The sequence below is a fragment of the Marmota marmota genome, unplaced genomic scaffold (assembly GCF_001458135.2).
Source record: "Marmota marmota marmota unplaced genomic scaffold, marMar, whole genome shotgun sequence".
NCBI lineage: Eukaryota > Metazoa > Chordata > Mammalia > Rodentia > Sciuridae > Marmota > Marmota marmota.
The window spans coordinates 17,847,291-17,861,160 of NW_026000005.1; the positions used below are offsets into that span (position 1 = coordinate 17,847,291).

At 35.7% G+C, this 13,870-nt stretch overlaps 1 protein-coding gene across 2 annotated transcripts in view; it reads left to right on the forward strand.

The window, feature by feature from the left end:
- Positions 1 to 7,959, forward strand: part of Plcl1 (phospholipase C like 1 (inactive)) — a 352,546-nt gene extending 344,587 nt beyond the window's left edge. For both annotated transcript variants that reach the window (XM_048808246.1, XM_015481198.2), the window contains one exon: positions 6,571 to 7,959. In XM_048808246.1, coding sequence (XP_048664203.1) covers positions 6,571 to 6,753 — 183 coding nt within the window. In that variant the 3' untranslated portion in view covers positions 6,754 to 7,959. The remainder of the gene's footprint in view (positions 1 to 6,570) is intronic.
- The last annotated feature ends 5,911 nt before the right edge of the window (positions 7,960 to 13,870 follow it).

A 13,870-nucleotide genomic window follows, 5' to 3' on the forward strand; every position in this document is an offset into this window, starting at 1 on the left:
GAGGGGAGGGGAAGGGAGGGGAGGGGGGATAGTAGAGGATAGGAAAGGCAGCAGAATACAACAGACACTAGTATGGCAACATGTAAATCAATGGATGTGTAACTGATATGATTCTGCAATCTGTATATGGGGTAAAAATGGGAGTTCATAACCCACTTGAATCAAAGTGTGAAATATGATATGTCAAGAACTATGTAATGTTTTGAACAACCAACAATAAAAAAGTTATTATTAACATTAAAAAAACACAAAAAACAAAAAACAAAACCAATTAACCAACCAAACAAAACCCCACAATGTTACACTACTTTTTATAAAGTATTCTGCAAATATGAGGATATAAAAATGGACTCCTGTAGATTTAAAACTATTTTTGTTGGTACATATTAATTATGCAGACTATTTTTGAAATGAAAAAGATTTCATTTTAAAACTTTTTAAAAAACATGGCTAATATAAAGTTTTCCAATTAAAATGCAGCTAATTGCCATATTGAAGTTACTAAGTTCCTCATTCCTTCAACAGTCAAGTTAGCCAAGATATCCTGATGAGACAGATACAATAATACAAGGTGTTATTTGAGAAAGAAATATGGAAAAACTTTCAAATTTAATTTTCATCATGTTGAATTTTAGCAGTATAACTTCAATTTTTCCCAAGCCTTTGTATGGTTATATTTATTAAACATGGTCTGCTGCATTTTGCAACTCTATATGAACTCTTTGACATTTAATTATTCTTAAAATTTCTTTAAATTACCTTCTAGCTGTTATGAATTATTTTTCTTTGAGTACTGGATTCTCAGATCTTAGAAAGACTTATTTACATTCTGCATCCATTGTCTTCAGGCATATTCTATTAACTGGAACTAATGACCAATTCTAAAATGTATCAGTCACTAGAATAATTTTTATATAAAATTTTAAAAAGTATAATGGCTCAGGTGAGCATGTCGGATGTAATTCTTTTATTATAAAAATTATCTGGATATGGTGGAATATGCCTGTAATCCCAGCTGCTGGGGAGGCTGAGGAGGATCACAAATTCAAAGCCAATCACAACAACTTAGTGAGGTGCTAAGCAACTTAGCAAGACACTGCCTTTAAATAAAATATATTTTAAAAGGACTGGGGATGTTGCTTAGTGGTTAAGCACCCCTGGGTTCATTCCCTGGGTTTTTTAAAAAAATGTATATAATGTAATTGCATTATATGATCAAAATTTTAAAAGCAGTATTTTATTTGTTTGGACTCCGTTTTAGAAGAACAGATAAAATTCTATTAAGCCAAGAGTGTTGGACCAGACCTACTCTACAATATCATCTGTATTTCTTGAGGGTTCATGGAGTAAATTTTCAACTTTTTAAGTGGCAAGTAGACTGCACCTGAAATATTAGTTGCAAGGTGTGGAAAAGTAATAAATCTGAACATTAATAACTCAATGCCATGGAAACTTTCATTTTTTGTGTGTGCAATTAAGGTACTTTACATATAATATCCTAATGGCTACACCTTTGTGCCCTGTAACTCTTCTTAGCACCTTGTACCCTTCTGACACAGCCAGGTTTTCATTCTAGAAACCAAGAATCAGGTCCTCTTTAAATAGTTTTACCCAATATTTCAAACACAGCAATGTACCAGAAGTGTAACATCAAGAGAAAAATATCTGTCATGATTTAAAAACATTTTGACTCCACTATTTTAATTTCCCAAATGAAGGACATCATAACCGTTGTTTCTATTTCTTTGGAACAAAGCATCTAACCTCTTGAAATGATGGAGAGATTCCAGAAACCATGGTGTTTGAACTAGGAAGGTAGTTGTTGTGTCCAGCCTACCACAATATGGTCCACCAATATAGTGGAATGCATAAAGAGCTGATGGTTCAACAGTGGTGTCTGTAGCCAACTTTTATGGTAGTGCCATCCATGTGTGAGTCTAGTTGTGGATACAGACTCCCCTATGGAAGGAGTATCGGGGAAGCCTCTCTGCCCTTGAGTGTGTGCTCAGAGACACTTGAAGGATTAGCCTAGAGACAGAGCTCCATTTGTTTATTGTACTTGGATACATGTGAGGGTCTTTCCATTCCCAGAGTCCCAGTTAGCTGCTTTAAATATTTGTGGTGTGCCCTGCAGCAGCCCACACATTTCCTTCACACGTGATGAGGACAGTGGTTGTGATGTACCCCTGCTTTTTCCTGCACTAACATCACAAGGGATAGTGCAGTTCATGGGAAAATGGGTATAAAGGAGTCAAGGGTGTCTTTTGTGATTTACTATGCCAGATTATAGTCAAATCTATTTTCACACAGTGGAGGGGAACTGTATTTCTTGGTAAGAACAGGAATAACTAGAACCCTAACGTCTTCTGATAGATCATAAGATATATAACTGGGGCTGGGATGGTAGCTCAGTGGTAGAGCACTTGCCTAGCACACTTGAGGCACTGGGTTCTGTCCTCAGCACCACATAAAAATAAATAAATAAAATAAAGGTGTTGTGTCCATCTACAACCAAAAAAAAATTTTAAAAAGATATATAATTAATGAATAATTTAGATTTAGTATTCTAGCCTCTTATGATTATGATATAATGAGGTAATGTATGCACATTGGTTCATACTTAGTATACTGTTTTCAACACATTAACTACTCTTTAGAGTTGTATTTTCGTTTTAGTATTCAATTCATTAGAAATAATAAAAAATGTGGTGAGAAGGTACAGCAACTCAGACAACAGTGTAAATTGCATAGGGTATTTTCTAATTTCTAGATAATGTACTTTAATTGCAATTTAACATAATTGGAAGGATTTAGCAAAGAATGCTTGTTTTTAAAATATTCACCAATCATCATTAATTTTTAGATTCAGATGATCTCTTTGTGGAAAGCTATTGCTTTCTACATGTGGATCTCAATTCAGAAACCAAATGACTGTGGAGGATGAATGGTGGCCATTATGCTCGGGACTCTTAGTCTTTTCATCCTATGAACTTTCCTGGGCCAGAAGAGATGCCCTATATTACCCTTATTTTCCTTTGGGTTGAAGAATCAGTCCTCATTTTTTCACTGAGGCTTCCCCAGTATCGGGGGGAGAGAAACTATGTGTCCCCATGGGATTGCTTGTGTAGAAAAGCCAGCAGCAGCTTGACATTTCTTTCAAGTTGAATGTTCTGTGGTCAAATAGTGCATTAATTTTGCATTCCATGCTGTAACAGTCCCAGACTTATTTTAGTATGCAAGAGGTGTTTCAATTTAGATACCACTAAGTAAAACAGATTCTCCTGGGCTTCTCTTTCTCCTCCTGCAAGACCCTCTGTTTGAAAAGAACAGACTTAAAACGATCTTAAGAATGCCCTGTTAGGAGATACCTTGCATACACACAACATAACGAATATTTTGCTTAATACATCTTGGAGGAAATGCTATACAGGACAGAGATGTTAGGAGGAGGAGATCTGGTGTAACCTGGCAAGTTAGTGTTTGTGACAAAGGCGCGCGAGAGAGAGGTTACTAGATAGCTGGGGGAAATTTTCTGTACATAAAATGGGGGAAAATCATCAGTAAAAAGAAGTGCTAAGCTGGGGACTGTTAACTAACTGAACACTGCCTATGGTTTGCCTAGAAGTCTTTTCTTGTTCTGGGGGCTTAATTGGGAGGATCTGAAGAAAAGAGACAGTATGGGATTCCTTAGAACAGAAAGGTGACCCCTATTCCTACTCCTTAAAAGAAAACAAAATTCTATACAGATATTTCAATGTAAGCTGCTCAAATCTCTTTATCACCTTTTCAGCTTTGCTTACTTTATTAGTTCATAGTTTAGCTTCTGAACTTTCTGTTTGTTTGTTTGTTTTCTGCCTGGAGTGCAGTGACATGTATTATCTCCGGAGTTATCATCAGGAGATGATGTAGTTGTGTTCTTGTACACTGGTACAAACTGTTTTCTCCATTGGCCATTGTTTTCCAGAGAGACTGACTTTACCAGAAACTGGCACAGTCTGGCATTTAGGCTTGGATGCCACCTCTTAGAACTGATGGCATTTTGACTGATTAAAATACATTTTCTAACCTATTGTAGGAAAAGAGATGTGAGAATGTTAATAGTATCAAGCTTGATATTTTTGTATGTTTTACTGCTGTCTTACAGTCAGGGAAGATGCCAATTTTGCTTCTAAAATTCTTGAGTAAAATAAGTGAAAAGGGAATACTTATAAGTAATTCTCCAAAATGAACATGGATAATCTCATTATTAACATAGCTTGCTTTTAAAGGAATCTTTCCACTTGTAAAATCAGCAGCAATAGACATATTTCTGTAAAACAGACTCTTGTAGATAGATTTAAAACAGATTTTGTCAAATCTATATTAAAATACACACAGTTCCAAAATATTTATTATTGTAGCAGAAAATGTTAACTGTTTTCCACATCACCTTATAGAACAGTTTACCTGTTATAATTTAAATTGTAAATGACTTACCATACTTTCTTTAATCTTAGAACTGTTGAGGAAGGTCTGGAAATATTTTCCTCATTTTTACAGAAGAGAGAGTGGCCCAGGTTGAAAATGGTGGAATATACCCAACTTACACCCCTGCCAGCACATTCTTGCTGCACCCTGTCTTCCTGACCTCAGATCTCATCTCTAAGTTCTGCCAGGCTGTGTCATGTGGGCAATGACTTTTTTCTGTCTATGTTGATGCTATGGGTAACAATAAATAGGTGACTTTACTGTGCTCTGAAGAGACTACATGATTTGCCTTTAAAAGATGCCATAACATGAAGTGGCGCAGACCACAGACCCTTAAGTAACCCAGCTCTACAATGTAGCAGCTGTATGACTTGGGGAAAGGTGATCACTCTGAACCATCAGTAACTTGAGACTAAGAAAAGTACCGACCTTATAGATGTTGTGACAATTTAACAAATGAATGCACAAAAACACAAAGAAGAGTTTCTGCACAGAGTAAGCAATTTATATGTATTATTACCACTTAAGAATTGCATTTTCATAGGTGGATGTGACTTCACTTTCCAGTGTCCATAAGAGACTCGTTCATTATCCATATTCTTAGCAAGAAACTCCTGAAACTCTGCAGGTTTTGTGAATATTTCAGAAAATACATTTCTCCATGATGGTCCTCAGTCTGTCGTCTTTAGATTATCCACATGGTGTGTGGAAAGAACACTGAACTTGGAGACCAAAGACCTGAACTTTAGTCCAGCTCAGTCATCAGCCAGCTGTGACCTTGAGCCAATCATTTAACCTCCCCAGGCTCAGCTTAATTTCCCTTAATGAAAAGGCTAAATTGTATCCTCCAGGGATACAATTTTAATTCTAAAATCCCATTCCATGAATGGGAAGTTCATTTTAACACACACCTTAGGCAAAGCCCAGTTACCCATCCCATATTGCTAAAGGCTATTAGAAGAGTTTAGTTGTCATTGCATAGGATAGATTTGCCATGTGCCTGTATAGATTTTGGGGAATTAAATATTCCAAGGCATGTCTAATCCCACATTTCCTCATGCAATTTAAGGAAAAAGTATTCATCAAATTAAAGAGGCATAGCAATGCTTCATGGAGTACTGTGCATATAACAGGTGAATTATCCTTTGTCTGAACCACTGCTTTGTAGAAGAATGCTCCAGCAATCCCATACTGTCCTTCACAATTTCATGGTCACACTTGCAGGCATTGTCATGAGAATGGAGGGGAGAGAGTGGGAAGCTATTTCATACTCTTTTGTCCACACACTATAGAAATGTGTTCCTACTCCTGCACCTATCCCCACCCCTTCAGCCCCTGGGCCATGAACAGTGATTGTATTTTAACAATGAACTGAAATTAAAAAATAAAAATTGTGGGAAAAACATGTTTCTCATGCACTGATGTAAATGATAGCTAATGTGTCTCTGCAATCTTCTTTTACTTTTTGTTTTGATTGACATGTTGAACCTCTGGAGAGTCTTTTTCTCCATTAGCCAGATGGGAACATTGTCCTCTGGATGATGGAAAACACAGAAGGAATGTGGGTAACTAATAATTTATCAACAGGAAAATTACAAGATAACTCAATATATTAACAACCAGCTCAGCAAGTGTAAGGGTGTGTAATTTAGTGCAGTGAAGATGCTCTGCTTTGTAAGCTCTGATATACCGAGGGCTGATTTAATTTTCAGTTGTTTAAGGAAAGACATCTTTCCTTGATTCCTCCTGAGCTTAGGAATGCTAGGTCTGGATGGGTAGAAATTGCAGCAATATTCAAAGTCTCAGAACACCATGATGGAAGGATCAACTGTCCTCAGTGTATAACGAGGGGGTTCCCCACTATTGGAATCTCAAGGGACTGCCAGCAATCACAGAATCAATTGAGAAGGCTTAGGTTAAGGTCCTGGAATTGAAGTCCTTTAATAAATCAAGCAAAAACCCTTGAGTAGACCTTGGAAAGGTGAGTTTGCAGGTCTGGGTCTATTTCATCATTTAGAAATAGCACTCAGGATATACAATGCCACTCAGGATGAGCCCAGCCCCTAACTATCTTCTTTGGTGTCTATTTCTACCTGTTTGCAGGGACAAGGAGACCTGTTGAAGAATGCCAAGAATGAAGCTATAGAAAACATGAAGCAGATCCAGCTGGCATGCTTGTCTTGTGGACTGAGTAAAGCCCCCAGCAGTAGTGCTGAAGCCAAGGGCAAGCGCAGCTTGGAAGCAATAGAGGAGAAGGACGGTGGTGAGGAGAATGGGAAGCTGTGACCCTGGCAGTACTGACACGCTCACCCGTCCTTCTCAAGGACTCTGGTTTCTCATACTTGTATTCTTGTTTTCTTTCTTTACATTATTTTTTAGAAGTTCACAAGGAGATAACCTTCTGTGGAGTATTGGACATAAACATTTATTTTCACACTGTCAGTATTTTAATGTAGTTAATTTATCCTCAGTTGAAACCTTTAGTAACAGTGTTTTAAATTCTGAAGTGTGTATACACACCCATGACCCATATGTGAACACCTTTGGAAAAAGAGAAAGAGGGGTGTGTGTGTGTGTGTGTGTGTGTGTGTGTGTGTGTGTAAGAGAGAGAGAGAGAGAGAGAGAGAGAGAGAGAGAGAGAGAGATAGAGAGATCCTGTTAAAATGTAAAATCGATTCTGTGTTACATTATTCATTTAGTAAGTTATTCCTCTATCATTATCATCATTTTGGGACAAATATGTTCATCTGAAATTCTAACAAGCACTTACTGTAACCTGATGCTGTGTTTAATTTTACTTCTCTGCTCTTGTCATTTAATTTAGAGATATTAGCATAGTCTATTATTGAAGAAAACCAAATTTATCAAAGCATAGATGTTTTGAGAGATTAAATATAGATTAAAAAAATCCTAGGAATCATAGTCAAAATAAAAGTAAATGAAAGATTAAGCAAATGTTCAGAATTTCTGGAAAGATCAGCAAAGTCATTTCTTTAGTTAGCAAACTCTTTAAAATATTTGTTAAATAAAATCAATTTTTAGGAAGTTTTTTTTGTAGTTGTTTAATAAATTATACAGTTTCGGTGGGAAACCTGGTCATAAGTGAATTTGCACCCACCCGTGTGGTACTCTTAAATGCACTGAAGGCTCTAGTAATAGGAATTTGATGTGTTATTAACATTCAGTTAAGAATTTCAAGATTTGTAGGAAGGACTCGCTTCCAAACTGGCCATCTAACATTCATTTTCTATAACAGACATGGCAGCTAAGGAGTTTTAGCTTTGATGGGATTTAACATAGGTACTAAATTTAAATTTGAAGACATCATCTACCAATACCATATTACCACATTGAGCTGATATCAATTCTGTGTCAGAATCTTTATGATTTAAGAACTGATTACAAAGCACCTATAATACAATTTTAACACATACAAAAAATACAAAAAAAAGCAAAGAACTAATTAGAGTACATTTATCATTGCATCTACATCATTTTTACCCTAATGTCTTTATAAAGTACTTGAGTGTAATGTTCATTACCTCTGACAGAACTAAATGTTCTATGGTTATGAAAGAATATATTTATTTAAAACATTGCTTTTATTTTGAAAAGCTTCTTAATTAATTTGATTAACAAATATGCTAATTGGGGGGAATCTAGAGAAGATAATTGTTGAAATTTTGCAGATGTAAACATCTTCTATAGCTATTGTGTTATTTCTGACTTCTTCTTAACACTATTATGTTCACATTGCACATTACTGAGACAGTAAAGATATGAAAAAAAGCACTTTTCTTGTTCCTTGTTCTCTTTTACTGTAAATTAATTGAAAAAGGAAAGATGATGAAAATGGCTTATTATATGAAAATATCTTAAGGGATGTGCTATTTCTGTGACCAGATATGATAAAATTATTCTGTGAGTTTAAAACTGGGCACTTGGGAAAGGGATGACTAAATTCATTTGAAGATAAATTTCTGATTTTCTTCCCCTTTGGTACTAGAGATTGAACCCAGGGTGCTCTACTACTGAGTTACATCCTCACCCCCCTTTCCTTTTTATTTTTTGAAACAGCGTCTCACTAAGTTGCTTAGGGCCTCACTAATTTGCTGAGGGTGGCTTTGAACCTGTATCCTCCTGCCTCAGCCTCCAGAGTTGCTGGGATCACAGGTGTGCACCACTGGGTCCAGCTTGAAGGCAAGCTTCTAAAAGTTCTACAAGGTCTGAAAAATTGTCTTCACATTCCATTTTACTAACTTTCCAGTAGAAGGAATAAAAATTGTAGGTATCTGAGTCCCTTATGAAAAGAGATAAAATACACAGAAACAAAACCCACCTTCCATCAGTTAGTTAGTTGCAGACTTTTTCACTTCTGTGAATTCCACTTGACTGATCCATGCCTCTACTGGTGATATGAATGGGTAGGGGAAGACAAAGCCTCAAAAACTCTCAATATTTATACATTTCTTTACTTTGGGATCAAATACAATCTTTAGAAGTAGCTTCCCTACTTTATTCCTTTTGAACTAGAGCTCCAGTCACCCTTAGGATCCCCTTAAATATTCCTGAAAACACAGTATGTTCCCTCATCTGGCACTACTTCTCGCCATGGGCTGTTGGCCACCCCCACTCCATTCCATTGAATTTTGCTGCAAAATAGGAAGTGAAATGTGGAGCAGAAAGGAGCTTTAGAATCTGGAGAGAGGAGCTGAGGGTTTGGTCTATACAGAGAAAAGTTAAAAGAAAAACAAAGCCTTTTGCTTATCATGCTCCTACCACATTATTACTTTCAAGTGTTTTGTCTCCTTTCTAGATTTGAACGGTTGAAGATTAAGTGCCCTTCTGTCCATTTAGCTTTGGGTGATGCTAGGAAAGTTGTGAGTTATATATCAATTCTGTCTTTACATATTCATTCTTTTACATGGCCAAGGGGATTTCAGGCAGAGATGGTAAGTATTATCATGGACATTTTACAGGTGAGAAAGCCCGAAGCCAATGAGATAGTAAATGAAAGAAATTATTTTAAACTTAAGCCTGTCTGATATCATGTATAAGAGTATTTATTTTATGATTTTTATTTTAAATTTATTCTCCAAATTTCAGACTTGTACTATTAACTCCATTATAATCACAAAACAAAGATACGTGTGTGTATACATACACACTCTGAAAATATTAATGACCAGAATAAAAGCAAAAATGAGAAACAGACACATATAAAAAGAAAAAATCACTCATTATTAATATTTTGATTTATATCCCTTCAGATGCTGTTTTAGAGTTTAAATTTGTTCTCTTTTTTTTAAAAAAATACTATTTTTATACACATACACACATTGGAGCTCCTACATTCATTGAACTGAATGTAGCCCACAAATGATGTATTTTATTTGACCATTGAATCTTTTTCAAAAATTTTTAATCAATAGACAACTCTGAAAATCAAGAAATTTTCTTTGAGATTCACTTTCTTTTAAAATATTGGATATTTTGATAACCTGAGACACTCTCCCTTCCCCTGACATCACATGTACTCCTCTTGCTTGACATCAATTAATTGGAGCTGCCTCTCCAACAGGGGCACATGCTGTCCAGTTTGCTACAGTGACTTCACTGGCCAGTTACATCTGGCCCCAATGGATATATTAGGTTGTGATCCTGGATCAAAATCATCATTTATAGTAATTGTGCTTAGTCTTATTATGTGATTTCCATAAAATACTTAGTAAATCCCCTATTGCTAGACTTTCTCTCCCAATTTCATATTATATGAATACTGCAGCGATAAAATCCATTTTTATAAAGTGTTTAAGTTATTCTTTAGGATGAATTTTTAAATGTGGAATCATTGGATCAATGGACACTAGAATTTTAGGGATTTTGAGAAATTTTGTCAAATAGTCTCTGGAAAACTCACCCAACTTAAATTCCTACCAAGAATTTATGAGAGTGCTCAAATCTTTACTAATAATGGATTTAATTTTTAAAATTTTCATCTTTGCCAATCAACTATTTTTTTTAAAAAAACAATCTTAGTTTCCTTGATCTTTATCCTCTGGTAAGTTTTGATATATTAATATGTTATTAAATGTAAATCATCAGAATTAACTTTTGTTCTCCAGAGGTCACAATCATGAAAGTGAAATGACACAGAATATGTTTCTAAATTATATGTTGGATATGAGACAGGATCCATAATATATAAAAAAGTATTACAATTCAATAAAAAGACAACCCACTTTTAAAAAATGGACGAAAGATCTGAATAGAATTTTCTTCATAGAAGACATGCAAATGAGAAATAAGCATATGGAAAGATGCTCAACATCTTTAAACAAAAATCAAAACTACAATGAGATATGACTTCATAAGGTTAATAAGAACTGTTAGGATGTGAAGAAATTGAAATCATTCTATACTGTCACTGGGAATGTAAAATTGTGCAGCTAGTCTGGAAAACACCTTGGCATTTCCTCAAAAGTTTAAACATAGAGTTGCCCTATGACCTAACAATTCTACTCCTGGATTTATACCAAAAAGAAATGAAAATACATGTCCACACAAAATTTTGTATAATGTTCTAGCAACATTATTCATAATAGTCAAAACATCCATCGACTGATGAAAGAAGATACACAAAAATTGAATATACATACAATAGATTATTCAACAATAAAAATAAACGAAGTACTGAGTCATGCCACAGCATGAACGAACCTTGGAAGCATTATGCTTAGTGAAGGAAGCCAGGCACAGAGGCCACATATTGAATGTATAAAACCAGAACAGGCAAATCCATAGACAGAAAGTAGACTAATGTTTGCCAGGGACTGGTGAAACTGAAGTTTTTAGACAAAACTTGATTCTTTGCTTCTGCTGCCAGATAAGACGAGATTCTCCACAAGTGCTGGTCGTGGGCCTCTGCAGCAAAAAAATATTGCAGCTCTTAATGGTGGGCTATGCTTCCCGTATTACAGCAGTCCTCAGCAGCTCACAGTTGATTTCTTCTTCTTTCTGGGTTCTTATCTTGGGAATGAAATCCACAGACAAGATGAGTGAGCTTTAGAGTAGGATTATTCACATATGCACAGAAAGAGAACTCCCACAGAGCACGAGGGGACCCAGGAGAGGTTGCTGTCTGAATCTGCTATTCTAGGGATTTCTATATCACTTGGGTCCATGCTATTGGTCCAAACACATGCTAATTAGGGTTTGGAAAAGTACTAACGCTATTGGTTAGCCCTGAATCCCACTCAGGTTTGCCTTCCTTCCATTTTCTCCTTGCTTCTTAGGAAGCTGGAGGTTGAAGGCAGTGAATCGAAGTGTTCTGGAGCAGCAGCGCTATAGTGGGGCAGGTCAGTGCGCCTTGGCTCACCTACAGTGCTGGCCCACCCTGCCTCAGGCCTTTGCTGGCTGCCTGCACCCCAGCTTCCCCTCTCTGCTGCTCTGCTGCCCATCGCTGCAGGGACCAGTGGGCCAGCTGTGTGGCTTGGTAATTGGGGAGTTGCCCCTGGGAGGAGGGGCACTGAGTACTGACTGGTAATGGGTGTGGGTTTTCTTTTTTGGGGTGATGAAAATATTCTGGAATTAGATGACAATGATAGTTTTACAAATTTGTGAAGGTACTCAAAGCTATCAAATTGTACACCTTAAAATGGTGAATGTTTTGGTTTGTAAATTTTACCACAATAAAAGTATTAAGAAAGGAAACAGATAAAAGAGAGTTTACACAATGAACAGTGCATCAGTGAACAGTGAAATAACTTCAAGAAGTTAATATATGTGAAATTGGAGAAAGGGGAAAGATAATATTTGAAAAAATAATGGCTAAAAATTCTCATTTTTTATAAAAACTATAAACCCACAGATCCAAGAGTCTCTAAAAATCCCAAAGACAAGAAGCATGAGGAAAACAAGGTACATCATAGTCTATATTTTCAAAAGGCATGATAATGAGACAATCTTAAAAAAAGTGAAGACATTATGAATAGAAAATCCATTGGCAGAAATAAGAAAGCCAATGGATTTCTTATTATAAACCATGTACTGAGATGACAGTGCAGCAACTTATTTAAAGTACTGAAAGAGAAGCAGAAATTGTACCCTAGAGCTCTACCTACACCCAGTGAAAGTACCTTTCAAAATGAACATTATCAAAAAAATTTCAAAATCTGAATTTATCACCAGTAAACATGCACCAGGAAACATTAAAGGAAATCCTTCAGGCTGAAGGAAAATGATGCCAGAGGGCTGGTGAGCACTATAGGGGCAAGTAAATTAAAAAGTGCATTGCTTACATTTCTTAAAAAGATAATTGACTGTTTAAATAATGTAACAAGGAAATGTGGAAAGTTTTAGTAGAATTTTTTTTAAATGCATGAAGAGTATAGGACCAGGTAGGGAGGAAAGGTTCTGATACCAAGTGTGGAGGAGCATAGCATCAGTGAAGGTACACTGTTGTAGGAGACCCCAAGATATTACTATGGAAACAGCAAGCAAAAAGTGATAACTAACAAGCGGATGAGAGAGGTAAAATTGAATCAGAAAAGAATGTATTCCATTAGTTTAAAAATGGGCAGAGAGAGGGAGGGGGAAACAGATGGGGAAACAAAAACAAATAGCAACATTATTGTCTTAAAAAACAACAATATCGATAATCACATTAAGTATAAATTGTATAAATACTACAAATAAAGGCAGAAAATTCCAGATTGGATCAAATAAAAAAAATAGGGAATATATGACATATAGGAATCACACTCCAAATACAAGGATGCCAAAAATAGGTTAAAAGAAGAATGAAAAACAATAAGAAAAGACAAATCAGAACAGCCCAAATCCAAAGAAAGCTGAGGTGGTTATTATCAGTGAAGTAGATTTCAGGGTGATTAATATTACCAGGGACAAAGAAACATTTCAAAATGACAAAGGGGTCAGTTCATCAAGAAAATGTGATATTTCTAAATATTGATGCACAGATCAGAACTTCAAACACATGAAGCAAAACAAAAAATGATAGAATTGCCAGGAGAAATATATAATTATAATCAGAATATTCAAAATCCCTTTCTCAATAATTGACAAGAAGCCTAGACAGAAAATCATTAAGAACATAGAAGATTTAAATAATATGATCCATCCCCTTGACATAATGGACATTTAGAGAACACACACACACAACAACATCAGAATGCATATTATTTTTCAAGTGCAAATAAAACAGTTATCAAGATAGGTCATATTCTGTTTAATAAAGCAAGTCTCAATATATTTGAAAGGATTAAAGTTTCACAAAGCATGTTCTCTGACCACAAGGGAATTAAGTTAGAGATCAATAATAGGAGTATATTTGGAAAATCTCCAAATATTTGAAGATGAAATAATTCACGTCTAAATAAAT